The 20,027-nt window shown below is 43.7% G+C and overlaps 2 protein-coding genes across 5 annotated transcripts in view; one reads left to right on the top strand and one right to left on the bottom strand.

Annotated features, from left to right (window-relative positions):
• ATAD2 (ATPase family AAA domain containing 2) overlaps nucleotides 1–2,411 on the bottom strand; it is a 30,558-nt gene extending 28,147 nt beyond the window's left edge. Inside the window, exon 1 of one of the 2 annotated variants that reach the window (XM_030266648.4) lies at nucleotides 2,273–2,411. Coding sequence is in view for 1 of the 2 variants with exons in the window: in XM_012571955.5 (XP_012427409.5) it covers nucleotides 1,833–2,390 (558 nt within the window). In the remaining variant the exon portion in view is untranslated. Of the gene's footprint in view, nucleotides 1–1,832 lie in introns of both variants that reach the window. The other variant, XM_012571955.5, reaches the window with a different exon arrangement.
• NTAQ1 (N-terminal glutamine amidase 1) lies at nucleotides 2,320–14,981 on the top strand. Of its 3 annotated transcripts, XM_002199382.7 has the most exons (7): nucleotides 2,422–2,462; nucleotides 2,645–2,744; nucleotides 3,395–3,445; nucleotides 4,943–5,000; nucleotides 5,447–5,595; nucleotides 5,922–6,046; nucleotides 14,708–14,981. In XM_002199382.7, exons 3-7 carry the CDS (start codon nucleotides 3,423–3,425, stop codon nucleotides 14,839–14,841), a joined length of 489 nt encoding a protein of 162 aa, XP_002199418.3. In that variant the 5' UTR covers nucleotides 2,422–2,462; nucleotides 2,645–2,744; nucleotides 3,395–3,422; the 3' UTR covers nucleotides 14,842–14,981. The 3 variants fall into 3 exon arrangements, with proteins under 3 accessions (XP_030122511.2, XP_072781086.1, XP_002199418.3); XM_030266651.4 differs by lacking the exon at nucleotides 4,943–5,000 and having other exon boundaries at nucleotides 2,320–2,462; XM_072924985.1 differs by lacking the exons at nucleotides 4,943–5,000; nucleotides 14,708–14,981 and adding an exon at nucleotides 9,915–11,287 and having other exon boundaries at nucleotides 2,320–2,462.
• The last annotated feature ends 5,046 nt before the right edge of the window (nucleotides 14,982–20,027 follow it).

The following is a 20,027-nucleotide window of genomic DNA, read 5'->3' on the forward strand; positions in this document are numbered from 1 at the left end:
TTGGGAATTATAACCCTCCAACTAGGGATATAGACCTGGAGATACAGGGCTTCCAAAGGGATAGCAGCCACTTTGGATGTCACTGGGAGACTCACTCATGAAACTTTCTGGGACTGGAAGCCTGGAAGAGAATAAAACCAGCAGATGTTTGATAACCTTAGATCTCCTGTTGTATGCTTCTTACTGTCCAGGGATGAAATGAGCTGTATAACTAAACATAGACCATATGCTGATATCACAAAAGAACCCCAAAAGCTGCCACTACCACATCCTTGCACATCAAGACAAGAAAGAGGCATCAGGACTTGAAGATGAAGCTAGCACCAGTTCTCATGATCCCTCTCAAATGGAGCACTTCTACGTTATCTATACACAGACCCACAACAGAGCCCAGCATCCTATAAATGGGGTGATGACTTCAATTCAAAGCACAGGAAAGGTCGACAAAAAGCAAGGAAAAAACCCCAAAAAACAAACAAACCCAAACCAAAGAACAACCTTGCAACCAGTTTCATAACTATGATTATGCTTTGGTTTCAGGCATGACTTTAGTTTCCTCATTCCTGTCTTCCACACTGAGATGACATGCCAGCAGTGTTATCTGCCTAATGCTGAACAGCCTTCCCTCCTGTGCAAAGGCTGAACGAGCTCCTGACAAACATTTCTAGTGGAGACTGCAAAAACAAAGCAGTGATCTTTAAGAAGATCCCATGACTCTTTGTAAGGGGGAGGGGGGGAGGGGTAAAAAAAACCCATCACTGCAAGGACTTTTCCCTTTTTAGTTCAGTAGTCTCGAATATAATGGCACAAAATATAAAAATATAAAATTAATTCATACAATGGAGACGCCTGAAAGACTTCTGCTGGAAGGAAACAGAGTCTTTGAGAAGCATCACTCCAAGGTAGGGCTCCCCTGAAGAGCAGACCACTTCTGAGTTGGATCAGGTCTGCCTTTATTTGTCACAGAAATGCAGGACAGCCTGCAGAATAGAGCCTGACTTGGAAATAGCAAAGTTTTAGTTTTTTGAAAGCTATATTAAAAACAATGGAAAGTGAAATTATTCAGTTATTACAGTTGCAATGCTGAGATGCACAGGCCACTTGATATCTATCCTTTACCACCTTCTAGTAGGGCAGATCAAGATTATCAAGAAAGATTATCAATAAGATAATCAAGAAAGCTCAAGTAACATTTTCACTGGTTTAGGTTATGCACTTTAATTACGTACAGATGAGCCCTGATTTCTAAACATTTTCTTTTTTAGAGCATCCAAAGCACTATTTGGATACAATTGACTAAGGAGTATTTAGCAGGCCCTTCGGGCCAAGCAGAACGCACTCAGAGGCCCCACGTATTTCGTGTCGCGCCGGCTTTGATGCATTTCTGTCATCTAAACAGAGAGCGCTCTAAAAGCATTACTGCAACTAACGCAAAGAGCTTTCTTAGATCTTCTCAAGGTAACTTTTTCAGATATGGAATTGCACCAAAATAAACGGGGATGGGGAATGACACACAGCACACCAAACCAGAGGCGATGCAGGTTTATATTCCCAAAGAGCGGCTCTCAGCACGCTGCCACAGCCCCCGCACCAGGGCTTGTGCCGAGCCCCTTTTAGCCGCGGGGCGGCCGGGAACGGAGGGCGGGCCGGCTGCTTCTTCACGCACCGCCGGCCGCAGCCGCCTGCCCCAAACACTCGGTTCTCCCCTCTTTCTCCTCCGGGGAACACCACTCCGCAGCGCTTTCTCCGCTCCTCCCAGCACCGTCTCCTCCCCTCCGCCCGCCCGGGCCGCCCGCCAGGCCGCGCTCACCCCACCCCCACCCCGCACTCACGGCCTCCCCGGCCTTCCGGGCGCCCCTGGCGGAGCCGGAGCGCGTCCATACGCGGTGGCTTCTGAGCGCCGGGGCCTCCAGGGAAATGAACTCGGAGCTGGAGTCCAGGAGGTCGAAGGGGGGCCGGCGACAGCGGCTGTCGCGGGCAGCCATGCGGGGCGGGCAGGCAGCGCTGCTCCGCAGGACCACCATAGCGAGAGGGACGCGCGCCGCCGGATCTCTCCGCCGCGCTCCGCTCCGCTCCGCCTGCGGCTGCTGCTCCCGGCCCGCACGGCGGAAGCGAACGCGGCGCACTGCGGCCCGCGCCGCAGCCGTTTGGCGCCCAAAACTCGGAGCGCTGCGCCGGCGGCGCGGGGCGGGGCTGGCCCGGCTCGTCCCGCCCCGCTCCGCTCCGCTCCGCCCCAGGGTCCCTGCGCCGCCAGCCGCCCCTCCGGCCGTACCCGCGGAGTGCCCGCGCCCAGCCGCGATGGCTGCGGTTTCCTCAGGAATGGCGTAGCGGCTGCCCCCACCGGGCCCAGCGCTTCCTGCTTCGCCCTCAGCCCCGCTCAGAGCGGCCATGGCGCGGCCCGAGGCTGGTTATGAGGCGGCGGTGCCGCCCCGCCCCGCCTGCACCTACAGCAGCTGCTACTGGTAAGGGAGCCGGGGGCGGCCGAGCCGGTGCCCCTCGCACCGCCGCCCCTCGCACCGCCGCAAGGCGCCGGGACAGCCCGAGCTGTGGGCTGTGGGCTGAGCACGCTCCCGGGCTCGTTTCTCGACACGAAAAATGAAGTTGGAGGAAAACAAAATAAATAACCGATTATTGTGTTTTGCAGCGAAGAAAATGTTTGGAAGCTTTGTGACTACGTCAGGAGTCAGGATCGGTACCCTTTAGAAGAATTTTATGCTGTTTTCATATCCAATGATAAGAGGATGGTGAGTCAATGGGATGCGACCAGAGCCAGCTAGGGAAAGGCTCGGGCCTTCAGACCGCAGCCCGGTGTAGGTGAGAATGGTCCCAGCCCAGTGCTGGGAAGTGAGCCTTTAGCCCAGCCTGTAGGTGAGATACACTCCAAACCTGTTTTCTAGCTCACTTTGCCTCAGAGGTGTACCAACCACACTGCATGAGATCTTTTAATTATGCACTGCATTCAGGACAGTAGCATGAGGCATGGTGACCCTGTGAGCTGTGGGAGTAATTCTGTCTGTAATCTGTCAGTTTAGGAGAATAGTTATCTTTATAAAATCATAGAACCATTAATAACCAATAAAGTTGGAGAAGACCTCTAAGACTATTAAGTCCAACTGTTAATCTAGCACTGCTGTCTTCACCACTAAACTATATCCTCAAGTCTTTTGGATGTTTCCAGGGATGGTGATTCCATCACACTTGTTTTAATTGTGGCCCAGAATAGTATCTCCGACTTCATGCTCCTGAGAGAGAAACTAGAAAAAATTTTCTTACTGCAATACAAATGTAAGCTGAAGAAATTGATAGCTTAGTAAAGAACTAGCTAGTTCACCTGAAAGAAATCTGTATTAATCTGAAAGATTTTATTCACTTCAGGTTCATTTATAACTTTCAGATTCCACTCTGGAAGCAGAAATCTGGACATGGAGATGAGCCTGTTGTCTGGGTAAGGCATTCATTACTCTCAATAATTTTGAGTGTGTGCCTCTGTAGTTGATAGCTGCAGGATCACACATGGGCGTGTAACAATCTGTTCCATCTGAACATGAAGGAACACTTTCTACTCTGAGGGTGATGGAGCATTGGAGCAGGTTGCTCAGAGGGGTTGTGGAATCTCCATGCTTGGAGATTTTTAGAAGCTATCCAGACACAGTCCTGGGCAGTTTGCTTTAGGAGAGTGTCATTGAGCAACAGGTTGGACCAGATGATGTCCTTAAGTCCCTTCCAACTTCACACATTGCATAGTTTTGCGCTAATATTTATAATTATTTTACAACAGATTTATAAATAGCCTAAATCTGGTGTTCCTTTGCACCCTCCCTCATAAATTCATAGCAGGACAGTCAGTAAAAGTCTTAATTATAGTAAGAATTCATAACAGATTTGTGAAAATTATTATCTGGGTATTGAGGCTGCCAGCTCTGTAGTATTGTAGGTAGATAACTCTACTTGTAAGAAGTAGATGGATTAACGTATTTATGTAGGCCTGCCAGATGATAGAAGAGTGTAAGTTATATGTGTATTTAGGTGTCAGCAGTTAAACTGACCCATAAACAGTGGCTTTGAAGTGTCATTTGATCAGTTAATGTAGTTCAGTAATTGCTGATGCAGAATTCCTTGGTATCATTATATAGTCCTTTCAGTTATCTGGCACAGAAAAAAACTATTTCTTGTGGCAATTTCTGTTTCTGAAGTTCTGCAGAGTAATCTGCAAACTTGTGAATTTTTCTGATTTCTGAATCATTCACTTTCTTCCAAAATATTGGTAGCTTTCCAGTACCAAAAAAAAAAAAAAAGATTGGGTTTAAAAAGAGATCCAAGTGCTACAGAGAAGACCTAAAAGGGAATAGCAGAGTCAGGAAACGCCATGGCAGAATGTGTATTTCTCGTAAAAATTCATGGATTCAAAGGTCTTTTAACTTTGACATTTCAATGAATGATAGGTTGTGTAAAGCTTGTAAACTAATTTTTCTTATACTCTCTAATGGGTTTTTCTAAATATTGTTGAATACAGTTGCGTATGTATATTGGTCTGGTGAAGTAGATTGCCCAAATCTTTTTAATTTAAATTTCTTTGTGGTTTTAATATTGAGAGTGTCAAAAGACAGTGTTCAACCCTTTTTGTGAGTGGATTCAATGTAAATTTAAGTAAGTTGTTAAGGGCTACCTTCAATTTAATTTTGGAAAATGGCAGTGCACATACCTGACCTATAATGTAACTGCAGTGTCCTCAAATCTCCACCTGTGTTTCTTACAAGTTAAGGAGTAAAACTGCACTGAATAACCCAAAAGTCTTGATAAAATAGTTGCATTGAAAAAGTGATGTAGTACTCACAGATAATTTCCTGTAGCAGCTCTTGAAGCTGGGAAAAAATGTCTTACCCCTGTGGTCCTCCTGATGCGAGCTGTTCGCTGTTTTTTCAGTGGTGTGCTGGTTTTTCAGGTGCTTCTGGCAGCTGAACACTCGACACTCAAATTCACAGACCGTGTTACTGCAACAGGTACAAAATCTCTTACTAGAAGAGATCACTAGGTAACTTTAATGTTAATCTATCATTTTATCTTGTGAGTTTATTTATGACTGGGTCTAATAAAAAATGCTTAACCAAACAATTTTGTGATTTGGTGTGGAACATGAGAGAGATTTTCTGTTTTCTTAGGAGTAGGGTATACTTTAGTTTGCTGTTTTGGCTTAAATCAAAGGAGGCTGCAAAGGAATGGGGAGAATAGCAAGGTTTCTGGAAGACTAAATGGGCAAGATAGACATTAGGAAATCTCTCTCCTGGTGCCAGAAATGTTACAGGCTTAATATTAAAGGACAGCAAGCAGGCTTTAAAAAATGGATCTGAAGTTATGGTTTTAGGAATCCTTTTTTTTTTTTTTCCTCTCTCTTTGCCAGTTTCTTATTAACTGCTGTTGAACTAATGGCAATTCCCCTTCTTCCCAGGACTACCATGTTATTCTACTTCATCTTTCCAGTGGGGAGCAGAACTTCATTTATGATCTTGACACAGTGTTGCCGTTTCCATGTCCTTTTGATGTGTACAGTGTGGAGGCCTTTAGGTTGGATGACAGCCTTCATCCAGAGTTTCACAGGTGATGGCATGAAATATAAAGAACTATGGATGTTATTTCATGAAATCAAAGTTGAAGTTCTCTTTGTGTATGCATAGTGACAGAGGGTTCTTTACTATACTCCAGTAAAATAAATGCATTGTGTTACTTTTCTAAAGCTCTTTGCCTTAGTCATCAAAAGCCCTTTTCTACTGTAGCTTCATGTTAACAACTTGGCTCAATGTTCCTGGTTTGTGTATTTAATAACATTAATGCTCCTTGATGAGAGGAAAGTGCTCTTATTCTGAGTGATTAGTGCAGTATTGTGTACATGCATCTTTTAATACAATTTTGCATTTTGTTTTTAGAAAAATCAGAATGATTCGAGCAGATTTGTACTTGAAGACATTTGCTTCAGACAGATCTCATATGAAGGATGCAAATGGGAAATGGCAAAAACCTCCTCCTCCATACCCTTGCATTGAAACTGCAGGTGAGCTCCCAGAACTCCTTCCTGTTTACAGTGCTGAATGAAGTAGTCTAGGAGGCACATGGGAAATAAATGACTTCTGTAACATTTGTCCAGCCAGCTTATTACTTCATATGGGAGAAAATAGGGCTGTGAAGCATTTGGTACTCTCTTTTTTGAACACGTAGTCCAACATGCCTTCTGGCATTTACTGGTATCAAACATTAGTTACTGATATTCATAAACTGAGCAGAGAGTGAGAGGTAAGTAATACTGTTCTCTTGTTACAGCAGGGAACTGAAGCAGACAGGGCAAATTCCTTGCTTAGGGATCACAAAATTTTTCACACAGTGATTATACCACATTCTAGCACACAGATCCCATTCTGGCAAAGCAGTGCTGGCAGGAGGAAGTTTTCAGTGTGGTGGGTTTGCCTGCATGAAGTGTTTGAGGTTTCTGTACCAGATGGATGGACCCCAGGATGTTTTAAGTCAGTGGCAAGTTGGCAAGCTTTTCCCTAAGCCTTAAACCTCATGTAAGTGATAGCCTAGCTGATAGCCTCTGGGCCAGGCAGAGAGAGGGGTAGACTTGCCATCTATTCTGTAGAGCTGCTTAAAGCATTCTTCTCACACAGCATTTCAGCTTATTCTAATAATCTGTTTTGCAAGCTGAGTAACATTTGTCATGTGTGTGTTTGTTTGTTCTCTCGTTTTCTTCCAAGGAAAGCATGGTGATGTTTTGCTTTGAAAAAGTTTGAAAGAGTTTTCATGTTACTGCTCTGCATATTTGGTTTTGCTGAATTTTAATAAGGCGGTACTGTTACGTGTTTATGTTAGAGAAGGGAGGGTCAAAGAAACATGGTTCTGTCTTTATGTCCAAGTGGTTTTAAGTTGCTGGGAAATTCTCAGTCTTTGCTTTAGCTTCTAAGGAAGCTTGGTGTTTCATATGAGAGTAGAAGTGAATTATGACAGTGAGCAGGAACACAGGTGTCATCTTTGTTATGAGGCTTTAGGTGTTTTCTAAAGGTGTTTTGGGGAGTGTAGGATTTCTGAACTACAGTGAATGGTTCTCTGTTAGCTGGAGCCTCATAGGTGATAGGTGCTGAGAACTTTTTTGTCTGTGGAAACCTTGTTGTTTTTATAGCTGAGAGCTAATGAAAGTATGAGGAATATAGATGAGGTCAGACTGGGAAAGCAAAAAATTCTATTCAAATCAAAAAGAGTAAAAACCATTACTTGTGGGTACTAAGTTACATAATGACTCAAACAATTGCAGATGTGTACATGTATGTCTAGGTTGAGTACATGACTCCATAGCTGCAAACCATGTAACTCTCCCCTTTTGTTTTCTTTGTGGTTTTTTGGTTTGGTTCGGTTTTGTTTGTTTGTTGTGTCTGGCTGAGCTTTACCTCCTTGGTGAGCAGCAACCACAGGCCTCAGCCAGCCTCCAGATTCTTAGTGATGCTGGCAGACAGTGGAGGATATGTAGCTCTTACTTCCTCTTATGCTTTCGTTCTTTGCTCTATACCTTGCCATGCTGAATGAAATGTCCATAGGTCCATCCAGTTCAATGTCTGCCCGAAACAGGTATTCCTCAGGGCTCTGTCCAGTCTGGTCTTGAACACCTCCAGAGATGGTGATTCTACCACCTTTCTGGACAGTGTCCCAATGTCCCACTGTCATGGTAAACAAACAATGAATAAAGAATCCTAATATATAATCTGAATTTCCAGTGTTCCAACTTACTTTTTTAATTTCTTGTCCTGTTGCCAGGCTCTTCCAAGAAGACTCTGGCTTCATTGTCCTACCTCTGATCAGGTAGATGTAGGCAGTAATAATGTCTCCCCTTCATCTTCTCTTTTTAAGACTGAAGAGACCCAGTTCTCTGAGCCTCTCCTTGAATAAATGTTGTCCTGCACCAAACAACTTGTCTTTCCTCTTTTGGGCCTACTCCAGTATGTCTATGTTTTGGGGATTTTTTTTTTTTTTTTTCTGACAAGCTCCAAATGGACACAATATTGCAGCACTGTGCTGATGTGCTCTGGTCTCCTGGTCAGTTGGCTGAAAGAAACTTGTTACCCTGCACCCACTGAAGGTGAAAAGTCATTCACCAGGGAGCTTCAAGGTCTGAGTCAGAATAGGACTAGATAGTCTCAGATCTAGGACGTCTAGTTCAAGTGTTTGTTCCTTTAGTACCAGTTCCTCCAGCTTTACTTTTTGTCTTCCCTTTGTATTTACTTGTGATACTTTGTAATGATGCCTGCTTCTATGTGCACAGTGCTGTGAGTCTGCGAGGAGTCTGGGTAATGTCTCAGCACAGTTTTATTGGGTGTAAAGCTGCCTTATTTTTAACTTGATGTAAAACTGGGTGGCAGACCTTTTGTTATCATAAAAGAGCCTGGGGCACTAATGTTCATGTCCATGCCAAATTCCATTGCAGATAACTGTTTTCTCCCTGCCGTTTCACTTAGATAGAACATTCTGCTTTCCATGTTGATTTGTGTTTGCATAAGATTAAGTGACTTGTATATTTCATGTTACAGGTGACTGTAATATAGTGGCTGACAGAACTGGCCCCATATTGTTTTAATACCAATTTATTTGTGAGGCACATTTCTATCAGACTAGGTTGTTTTGGTTTTTGGATGTTTTTTTCCCTTTCATTTAGAGTAGCCAATTTCCTAAGCTTTTGAGAAGATGCAAGGTTTTATATTCTTTCTGTATAACAGAAGGTTATATATTCCTTCTGTTATGTTTGTGGCAGTTTGACCCTACCTGGATGCCAGGTACCCACCAAAGTTGCTTAGTCACTCTCACCCACAGCTGTGCAGAGGAGAGAAAATGCAATGAAAACTCATTAATTGAGATAAAGATTACTGTCATGGGCGAAACAGAATTGACTTAGTTGAATTTATTACCAATCAAAATCAGAACAGGATAATGAGGAGCAAAACAAATCCTAAAAACACCTTTGCTCTATCCCTCCCTCTTTACCAGTCTTAGCTTTATTCCCAATTCTCTACCTCCTCCCTCCCCTCTCAGTGGGGCATGGGAGTTGCAGTCATCAGAAGTTGTTTCTGCTGCTGCTCAGAGAGAGGAGTCCTTCCCTTGCTCCAGTGTGGGGTTCCTCATGCAGTTCTTCATGAACATCTCCGATGTGAGTCCATCCCATGGGCTGCAGATCTTCATGAGCTGCTCCAGTGTGGCTCCCTTTCCACAGGATGCAGTCCTTCAGGAACAGGCTGCTCCTGCATGGATCCCCTACTATCGCCGGCCAGGGGCTGTGTACAAATCATGAACGGGACGGGGCTGCTGTGGAATGCATCTCGAGCTGTTTATTTTTTAGCATCAGTCTCATTACATGGTTATGACAGTGGGAAGATGTCAGCAGCTCACATCTTAGGCAGCAGATCAAGAACTTAATGTTACAACTCTGCTTTAAAAGCTTTTTGACCAATCACACAGAGCAAAAGCATATTGACAGTAGTTCTATCTAATCACTGTAAATACACATACCTTTGGTTAAAACAATGCTTGCTTATTTCAAATACAATACTTACTTGTAAACCTTAAGATACAATACACAGAGATCCATTATTAAGAACTTCTTAATATCTCACTAGATATACTTTTTTGCAACTTTTAGGGAGTTACTCTACCCAAGCATTAATACAGAGACTATTGTTCTATTTGTTCTTTCTTTCTACCTCTTGTATAATTTTTCTGCTGGCAAATCTTATAGCTACTGCTTAGCTCTAAATCGCCATCTTGCTGTCTCTGAGGCCTGCCTTTTGCAACGTGCCCAAAACCCTCTGATGTTAATGAATCCCACACCCTACGGGGTCACAAGTCCTGCCACCAAACTTGATCCAGTGTGACTCCTCTCTCCCCAGGTCTGCAGGTCCCTGCCAGCTGCCTGCTCCAGCATGAGCTTCCTGTAGAGGTCACAGCCTCCTTTCAGGCATCCACCTGCTCCAGCCTGAGGCTCCTCCATGGGCTGCAGGGCACAGCTGCCTCACCATGATCTTCACCACAGGCTGCAGGGGAATACCTGCTCTGGTGCCTGGAGCACCTCTTGCCCCTTTTTCTTCACTGGTCTTAGTGTCTGCAGAGTTGTTTCTCTCACATAATCTCACTCCTCTCTGGCCACAATTAGTTCTGTGGAATAGCTTTTCTTAAATTTCTTAAGGGAAGAGGTACTGCAACAATCGCTGATGGGTTCAGCCTTTGCCAGAGTCCATCCTGGAGTTGGCTGGCACTGGCTCTGTTGGACATTGGGGAAGCTTCTAGAGGAGCCACCCCTACAATCCTCCCCTGATACCAAAACCTTTTGGAATTGAATTGAGCAATCTTGATCATTAACAAATTAGGCATTTTTCTCCTACTAGTAACTCAAAGGGAATAAATCTTAAACTGTATTTGTCCTGCTCATGGGTTTGCAAAATAAATAATCAAAAATAAGCTTACATGGAGTCATAAATTCTAGTCTATGCCTAAAAAAATTGAAGCTGGCACAAGGTGGTTTTTAAAAGCTTTTTTTCTGTAAGACAAACAACTCCAGTCCAACCAATAAAACAACAATAAAAATAATGCCTTCTCAGATGACTCAGTACCTCCTCAGAACTTGCTTGCTAAGCATTAGGCTCTTGGATCTGGCTCTGCTCTAGCTGTTTTCCAGAGTTAGGCCTCTGTGTCTTTTACTGACGTTGCTCTGGCCTCTCTTCTCTGCTGCCATGGATGCCAGGAGGCTGGCCAACCTAACTCGCCCTATCCTGTCCTCAAAGCTGCTCTGCTGGAATAAACATACCTGAGCTGCAGAGCATTCCCCTGATCCCACTTGTTTGCCAGTGACCACCTGTTGAAAGAAAACAGGGTATTTTGTTCAAATAATAAAAAATGAGATTTGGTGAACAGATTTTTTATTCTAGAGCTGGTGAGCCCAACCTTGGGTTTTCTTTTAAATCTTCTTTCCACAAATTAATGAGGTCTTATTCTGTTTAGTTTATGACTTAGGATGAGATCAGCCCTCCTTACTGCAAGCCTGTGTAAAATACAGCTTGCACAGTGCATTTCAAAATTACTCTGAACAGATGGTCATGTGGCTTATGTGAAAGTGTTAGCAGCAGCTCTAACACTGAAAAGCACTGGTTTGAATTTTAGTTCTCTCAAGGTGTTCAGTAGGACACTTACTGGATTGATTTATGAAATCTTTTTGTTTTTTTTATTATTAATAAAATCTCTGGTAGCCAATAATGATGGGGTTTTATTTGGGTGTTTGTGGGGTTTTTTTAATTTTATTTTGAAGAGCTCGAATAGGACAGCTGAGAAATTTTGAAGAAACTGTATATCAAACATATATGTAACAGGAAATCTGTTAGACCCAGCAGATGTCTGCAGTTGCTTTCTGTATCTCCTCTCTGAAGTAGCAGCAGGATCCTAGTGAAAGTGAAAAGGCACTGATAGGGATACAAGTAACTCCTTTGCACTTCGTGGGAACCTTCTGCTGCTCTCATTAGAGAATAAAATTCCATTCTGTAAAGTTAGGTCCTTACTTCATAAGCTTTTGTGGAAGTAATGAATCAAGTCAGACACAATAAAGAAGTATTTAAATTGCCAGAGTGGCTTGTTGAAATTACACCACTTTCTATAAAAAATAATTTAAAGTGGTGAGTTGTGTTTTACATTGAGATCAACCAGGATGGTTTGCACAGTCATTTATATCTTAGGAGTGGAGATCAGCAGCCCCCCAGCTGAGAGTGGGAAGAGTTCTTCTGACTTATCTCCCTGCTCAGACGAGGGAGGAGGATCTGAAGAGAGCTGTAAACACCTACACAAGTCTGTGAAGGGTCCAACTTTCTTTTAGCTGCCCCCAAAGTTTTAGGCATCAGCAGAACTGATCTTGGAGGCTTTGTTCCAGACTTCCTTGCTTCCAGCAGCCCTTGGGCAGCTGTTGTTACGCTGAGTTAGTCCAAGGTCTGTGAGCCAAGCTGAGGCTTGGCTTAAACGCTGCTTTCTAACTTCTGTTGGGAGAAGCCACAAGTATCATGGCTAACAATGCCTGAGATAGTGAGTGGCCTTTTATTTCGTCCCTGCTTGGGGTAAAAGTGGCAGGCTTGATTAAAAAAAAAAAAAAGTTATGCAGGAATCCCAGAACAGGCCAGATAGGTCTCATTTGAGGGGGGGGGGTGTGTGTAACAAAGTTTGGTCAAAGAGGAAGATGAGCTCTAGGTGTTGCACAAATGCAAGCTAGTATAACAGTCACAGCACCTGATGAGGACTGCAAGGGTAATAGAAATCTTAAAATAATTCTGCTTCTATTGGTCTTGTAAAAATGTAGGATACATGCTCTATGCTTTTGTGGAGAGATCATCTTGGTTTGCCAGCTGTAGCATCCAGGTGTATCTTTTATAAATTCTGATGTTTGTCACTCTTACCTGCTTCGGGAGGAGCACTTTGTGGTATTCTCATGCGTTTTTGCCGAACTGTTTCCTAACACTGTAATAAGATCTAACACGACATGCACGGCATTCAGATGGAGCCGACGAGGAAGGAGCAGCATAGAGGGGCTGTTATTCCACGAATACAACGGGAGAGGTCTCACTAAGTTTTTCCCTACGGGTACCTCCCGTGCTGCTCCAGTGCCATCTACCGACAGGTTCATGGGCCGTCGCTCTGCATAGGAATGGACTTGTTTGCTTTGGTAAAACAATCTGCCACAATCCTTCCGATGTTAGAGAAGATTTCATTTCCTGCAGGCATTGTAGCAGCACCTCCCAAGTTGTGAACAGCAGCTGTGTTTGTAACTACTAGAACAATCGCCTTTGGACTGCTTTATCAGTCACAGAACAGTTTTATGACTTATCTTAGTATGCTTAATGTACATAAAGCAGAGAATTACTTATTTATGTAATCTTGACCTATATGAAGAATCACCTCGATTTTGAAAAAGCATCTGGGAGGAAAAGAACAGTTTGAAACTGGAAAACAGACTTAACAGTCCACCAGCAAGCAAGAGCGGTTACCCACTGCTAATTTGTTCTTGAGCTATGACAGCAAATTGCTGAGCTTGTGCTATTTTAAATTCTCACACAGGCAGAAAGGATCCCTGTTCTGCCAGACTCACTTCAGCAGTAGGACCATGCTTGGCTGGACATAAGGATTTTCTGTATGCAGGGTTCAAACAGGTTAACAAGAAAAGATTTAGGGGCCAGACCTCAGAAGGGGTGAGAGCTGGGATTAGGCAAATCACAAAGCTGTGCTATAGTGTAGATGTGATGCAAACAGAGGCCTTCAGGGGCTGGATTACGCCTGGTACTCCTGGGTCTGGGGTTCCTAAATATCATCTTCCTTTTCTTGCTTATACTGTCCATAATGGTAAGCCTAGTTACACAAGCATTTTGCAGCTGAAGCAGATTCCATCCTTTGGATTTTATAATCTATTCCTTAGAGTCTTCTCTTGTTTGATTCTTAATCTTTAAGTGCACACATGAGTCATCTCTGGTAAAGTAAATACTTAATACAGTGGAAGAGCTGTTAACAGTAAATCTGTAAAGTAAAACTGTAACAGTGGCTTTACCACTCTGTTCCTTAAACTCATTCTCAGACAGTTTTCTTTTAATGGTCATTTAAAAAGATTATTGTGCACATCATAGGTAAGGAGTTAAAACAACAAGCCCATCAGAACTGAACCTCTGATCAGCATGGTTCTGAGTCAGCAAAGCTTGTACCTGGCCAGCTGTGGAAAAAGGATGTATATAGCACCTAAACCCAAAACTGCACACCAGCACTTTTCCAGTGAGCTCTCTGGGATCCATGAATGGGACAGAATGGTTTCTACCCCTCCTGTAGGGAGCAGAGCAGATTAAATCCTGACAAAGAGCAGTCATGGTGACTTTTCTCTTGAAACTGTGCCAGTTAAACTTTTCCCCCTGACTTAATTCTGTTATTCAGTATTCACAAAAAAATAAGTATTTGCCCCAGCCTAGTTTGTGCTTCTCATCACCTGAGCATCCCTCTTGGCTGGGGACGGGTTAGGTCATACATCTCCTCCCCTCTGCATATTCTGGCCCTGCAGTGGGCCCATGTTCAGAGAAGAAAAAGTTCAGGGCTGGAGGGAAAACAAATACTGTAATCTGGAGAGTAACAAACTGCAGGTTTGTCAAGGGGCTAATCACTGCAACTTGAATTCCGACTACTGCTGTGAGCCCGTTCCTCTGTGGTCAGTGCAAAAGTTGACTCCTTTGACTTTGGTTCAGGACTTAAATGGGTAAATATTATCTCCCCTGCTTTTAAGTCAACCCATTTGTGTGAATGCAGGAAGACTGCACTGTACTTCCCTGTGTTAGTTGTTATTTGCACTGCAGTTCTCTGATGCTACTCGACCCTTCTAGCCTGCTGTTGCAGGGAAAAATCTTACCCACACATGCTAGTTTCTAGTGACTTACTGGATGCTTACTGATCCTGTAATGTTATTATTGCCATGGGCAGAGAGGGGAATGGGCACAAAAGCAATATTTCAGAGACTGGAAATAGATGTTTTCTGTACCACCTTACAATTTGCAGAATCTTGTTGGAGTGAACTGAACTACTGAAGAGGGGTTTGGAATGTTTTCTTGAAATATGTTAATCTGTGCTACAGAACCTGCATCAGGAACTTAAATATTTCCCTTTTCTGGTCCTTTTTTAGATTCCAAGATGAACTTGGATGATTTCATCAGTATGAATCCGGAAGTGGGATGGGGCTCAGTGTTGTCCCTTTCAGACTTTGTGCACCGATTCCGCAGTCAGACTGATTACAGCTATTCCTTGGAAGGACAGTAAAGTGAACAAAGTTCTGGTTTGTTTTGCTGCTTTTACATTGTATTTATGGTTTACATTTCTGTACATGGAATAGGTATTTGGAAATATAGAACATCCAGACAGAAATATCACGAACTGAATAAAAACCTTTATTTTAATTATGTAAGAATGCACTTGGTTGTCAATGTCAAATCAAAGGCAGACATGCCATCATAAGCATATTGCTTTTCCAGCTACTGTGCTGAAACTGAAAAGAGCTGCAAAAAAAGCTTTTGGAAAAATATGTGCATAAAATACTGAATATTGTAGCCTAAATTGCTACATTTTGTCACTTTTTAAAAGTGAGATATGGTTTTCTTCATGTTGTGATTGCTGTCAATTATATGTAAACAGACAGTGCATCTCAGTTTCCCCACTAGCTTTACTGATTAGTCCTTATTTAGCAGAAATGTAAAGGGAAAATTGATTTAGTAGTTCAGTTGTGAACTCCCATGCACTATGTAAAACCAGGTAAGTATCCAGGTTTCTGTGCTGTAGCAGGAGAGAATTAAATCCTGCCATTTCAGTGAAATGTTCTAGTGCTGACAGTTCCTGGAAGATGCAGTTGCTATTTTTGCTTCTCATGCTGGCTGTGCATTCTCACCTGCTCTCATCTTCTTGCACTTGGTATTTGTTTGGCCTTGTGGTAATTCTGACATAAAGCAGGAAGTTTTGTTGAGGTTTTTTTTCTGCCTCTTGGTACCTTGAGCTGGCCTGCCATGAGGTCAGACAGCTGCTCCTGCTGGTGTAAGGAAATCAGCAGGGCCATATGGCTGGGGGGAAGGGAGTGAGAAAGCCTCCCCGTTCAGGGTTCTCTGCTGTGGAATATCCTTAGAGGTGATATGAAGCTGCATCCCTGCAGGGCATCCCAGGAAAGCCATCATACTGACTGAGGATTTGGAGCAGTCTCACATTTCTGAGAAGACCACCCTAAAATGGAATTGCAGAAACAGGCTAAAATAAGGTCTTTAATTCTCAGCTTTAGACCTGTTCTACTTTATACCCTAGCACATAATAGACTCACAGACTGGTAGAAGAACATGGGTTAGAAGGGTCAGGCAGTTGCTGGTCCAGTCTCCTGTTCAAATGAGCTCAGACCAGGCTGCTCAGGGCTTTAGCCAGTCAGGCCTTGGAAACCTACTGGGATTGAGACTACAATAAACATTTGTGATACATTTAATTCCTGTGAAGAAAAGCATAATAAAGATTTTAAGTATTAAGGGATCATTTTATTTGTAAGTAAAGAAAAATATCAAAACTTGTAAGGATCTTGTATCTGTTCCATAGCTAAATTGTTATATATGTAGGGTATCACTGTATCTCTCATCAGTTCTAGGGAATTTACTCAGCATATAAACAGCAGAGACAGCCAACTGAACAGCTGTGGGATTGATTCACTTCATCCAGACATCTCTTTCTGTATCATAAGGGCTGCTGAATATAGGAACTTAAACTTTCTCTTGCCAGATGCAGCACAGTTGGTTGCCTGTGCAGACAGGCTGCTACTACACATATTCCTTGAGTGCCAGCATGGACTAGTTAGGAGGCTGGTTGTGGGGACAGTTGATCTGCAGTTTCTGTCACTCTGAATCAGCATCACCAGAAGAAACTGATGTGAAGCTCAGGGTTCCTGATAAGCTGGTGCACGAGCCCTCCCGAGAGGGGACAGCTGGATTTAACAGATATTCCTGTGTAAAAGGTCTGATGTATCCATATTTGGATGAAACGGCAGCTCTTTCTGCTTGATGCTGATGTAGCAGGCACACTCTGAGGGGATGAAGATGTTGGTACTTACTGGTTCTGGGTGATGTTAAGGCTGGTTGTGAGAGTACAGAGCAGCAGCAGTTTGCCTGCTCAGCTCCGTGTAGCTGCCAGTGCACTGCGTTAGACACAGCAGAAGTGAGAATGTAAAGATCCACGTTTCAGACAAATGGGTTGTGTTAAGCACTTCTTACCCTTCAAGTGGTTGAGTCTCATAGACACAGAGTTCCTGTGCATTGCTCAACAGGCCCTTTTAAGTTGTTACAGAACATGAGGTTCTCATCCCTCCCTACTTGAGTATGTCATTTGATTTAACCTCAGCTGGTTTCCGGTGCCTGAAATCTGTGACACACTCCCTTTAGTGGGGGTCAAGACACAAGAGTCTGCTCGTTTAATCTAGTTTCAGCATCAAGACTGTTTAGAAGAATAGTCACAACTATTATTCAGAATATGCAAGTTTAAAAAAAAAATCAATGTGAAGAGTTAATCCTTTTCCTCTGTAATCAATCTGAACAGGTGCTTAATTTTACATGTGTCTGGCTGGGTGTGTGTCATTATACTTTTTCTATAATTAACCACCTTTGGTGTGGCTCTTGTAAAAAGTTGTCGTTCCAGAGGGATCAGTAGAAGCCAGAGAATTATTTAATTCAGTGCTGAAGATCATGATAGTGTGGTGCTGTCTCTCTAGCCCATCAAGTCTGGGGGCATTTCATCACCTTTCAGGTGGGCATGGTATCAGAAGGAAAGAATTCAGGAATACTTCAAGTGCTCATTTAGGGCCTGAAATACAAAGATAAGCTACTCACTTCACTGCAATTATCAGAAACCAGATCTTTTCTGGTGCTGATTAGTCCTAGTGTCCCATCAGAAGGACTAAGTGACTTCCCTCTTTTTGATCCTTTCTCCAGGTAAGCCTAGCCCTTATTATTTTGTGGAACTTGCTGTAATTAACCTCTGCTGTCATCCCATATTTGATACATGAGGTGGCCCCACCAGTGTGGTTTCCCCACTGAACACCACAGTAAGTTGCAGACAGAAAAGCAAAGTTTGCTGAGAGCCACTTTGCCATGTTCCTGCAGAAGTGCAAGCAAAGAACTTCCACTGTAAATCTGATGGCAAGAAGGCAACTTCATTGCCAGACATCACTAATTGTCAGCTCTGTGACCAGTGATGTATTTAAACACCTAAGATTCAAACAAGTTCATACCACATCATGGGTACATGTGTGGGGTATATTGTATGGCAGAGCACAACTGCTGGTCCTCAGGTGCAGCTCCAGGCTGGCCAGCACAGCCTCACCCCGTGATGGAGGGGAACTGGGCTCATGCCACTGAGAGGTAGGAAGTGATAAGAAAGCATTGATGGGTGGTTGTCTGGGGTGCACTGGCACAACAGGATCAGCCTGTGCTCACTTATACTCCATGCTGTCCATAGCCCTTGAGACTTTTAATCTTTACTGTGCTCAGATGCTTTCCCTCTGTGTCCAGGACAAAGATGTGCTCCTTATGCAATTTCAGTACAATGATTTCCTAGTGCATCTTAGCTTCCCATTCCCTTTCAGCCGTCTTTACTTTGTTCTTTTCCATAGTGATGTCTTTCTATTGTCCAGTAATTACAGTTTTTATGAGCTTAGAACCCCTAAGTGGTGGCTTTTTGGACTAGGCAATCCTTGAGTAAGGCATTGAAGAAAGCAAAGAGAAACCCTCCTGCTCTCAGGTTAGTTACAATCCCATGGTCTCCCAACTTCTGTATTCTGTTGCTCACTGGAAATTCTCCAAGCCTTTTATTTCTAGATATCATAGGGTGAGACTCTGATAGCCTTATAATGGGGGCATATCCCATCTCACAGTGGTTCTTCCCATCTCCAGCAGGCTGTTGCAGCAATAAATTGCAGCATGAGATGGAACACCCACATCTCTCCTGCCTTTTTTTCTTCTATGCTGCTGCTTTTTATCTAGGAATATAGTTTATTTGATATACCTCTATTGATATAAATAACCTCTTTTATTCAGCTGTTTGTGGCTTTAGAAAAACAGACACTTTTGTCTGGCATGCATTTGTTTGGTCCGTGCATTTTTGCAAACTTGTATGTGACCAGGTCTGTCTTGAGAAAATCCCATTTCTTGGTTGGCCAGCAGAGAGAGCAGTCAGCATTCAGTGGATGTGCAGGTTGGGACAGGGACAGTAGTGGTTCCCTGCACACTCAGCCCTGCTGGTAGCTGTCACAGTTAGAAATGAGTCCTTCTGACAGCATTGCAGAGGTGATTTGTATCCTGCAAGGTTGTGGCTTAAGGCTGAGGTATTGCCCTCGACTGCCTGAGCCTGTCAGTGCAAGCCCATCCTGCACACCAGGGGCTCCATGGCAGCATCATCACACCATGTGCCAGTTTGGGGGATCTGAGCAGTCACAGTTTCTACCAGAACAGAGCTGTGACACCTCAGGATGTCAGACCAATTGGTTTGCCATCAGTTTATATTTAGATACTTGGGGATGCTGCAATCTGATCTGGGCTATTCAGGAAGCAAAGGGGCAATGGGGTGCGTTTGTATGAATCAAATTCCAGGATGAGAGCCTTGGTCAGGGCATCTTGACATCTGTGGCCTCCTCTCCTCATACCCTCATTGTCCAGCCAGATACTCATGCATGCGCTGAAGCACTATTGCTCTCCAAGCTTCTACTATAAAATGGCCATCTCTGGTTGGTCAGGTTTTCCTTTTTAGAATGAGTTTGATCCAAATTTTCTCAGTTTTCACATTTTTTCCCTTACCTTTTTAGGAAACAAGGGTTGTAGACTAAATAACTTGAGAAAACTGGGAGTAAGAATGAGGTGTGAAAATACCACCATGTCCCCTCAGTAGTCCCAGTTACCTTGCACTGGGTGTCCTGCAGAACCATTACTGACACACTGTCCCTGACCCAGGTGGTGGCTGTGCCCCACACCTGGCATGAGCCACACTGCTGGAGGGGAGGACCTGCAGAGCATCACTTCACGTGTCAGTGAAGAGCAGATGGCTCCAGCTTTGGTGGGCTTGCCTCTTTGGATTCTCAGGCTTACAGAATCTCATCTCCTCTTGAGGTGAAACCTGTCCGGGCATCTGCCTCTCTTCAGGTAATTACCTTCTCAGAAATTTGAGGGAGAAAATGCTGGTGATTTTCTTCTGCCTTCTGGCCTCTTCCTTATGCAGGACTTGGCCCAGTTGAGGCCAAGGTTAATGAAGCACACCCAAGGAGGGAGTGTCTGGAGACATCTGCCTGGGTTGGTGCACATTTACCTGTGGAGCTCACCTCTTTTCATTTATGATCATGGAGTCAGAAGTGAAGCACTCTATACAAATGCAGCCTTTCAGCAAGTTAAATGCTGTTGCAGTAGTGGTTCTGGAAAATCTCTTCAGTTTGACCTAAGATA

Source organism: Taeniopygia guttata, chromosome 2 (genome assembly GCF_048771995.1).
Source record: "Taeniopygia guttata chromosome 2, bTaeGut7.mat, whole genome shotgun sequence".
Taxonomy (NCBI): domain Eukaryota; kingdom Metazoa; phylum Chordata; class Aves; order Passeriformes; family Estrildidae; genus Taeniopygia; species Taeniopygia guttata.

What these genes read in the sequence shown, in the direction of transcription:
- NTAQ1 (XM_030266651.4), top strand. Translation starts at nt 2,389, where the DNA reads ATGGCGCGGCCCGAGGCTGGTTATGAGGCGGCGGTGCCGCCCCGCCCC. An exon ending in GAGATGAGCCTGTTGTCTGG is followed by an intron (nt 3,446 to 5,446) that starts GTAAGGCATTCA and finishes CCTTCTTCCCAG; the next exon opens with GACTACCATGTTATTCTACT. An exon ending in CTTCATCCAGAGTTTCACAG is followed by an intron (nt 5,596 to 5,921) that starts GTGATGGCATGA and finishes TTTTGTTTTTAG; the next exon opens with AAAAATCAGAATGATTCGAG.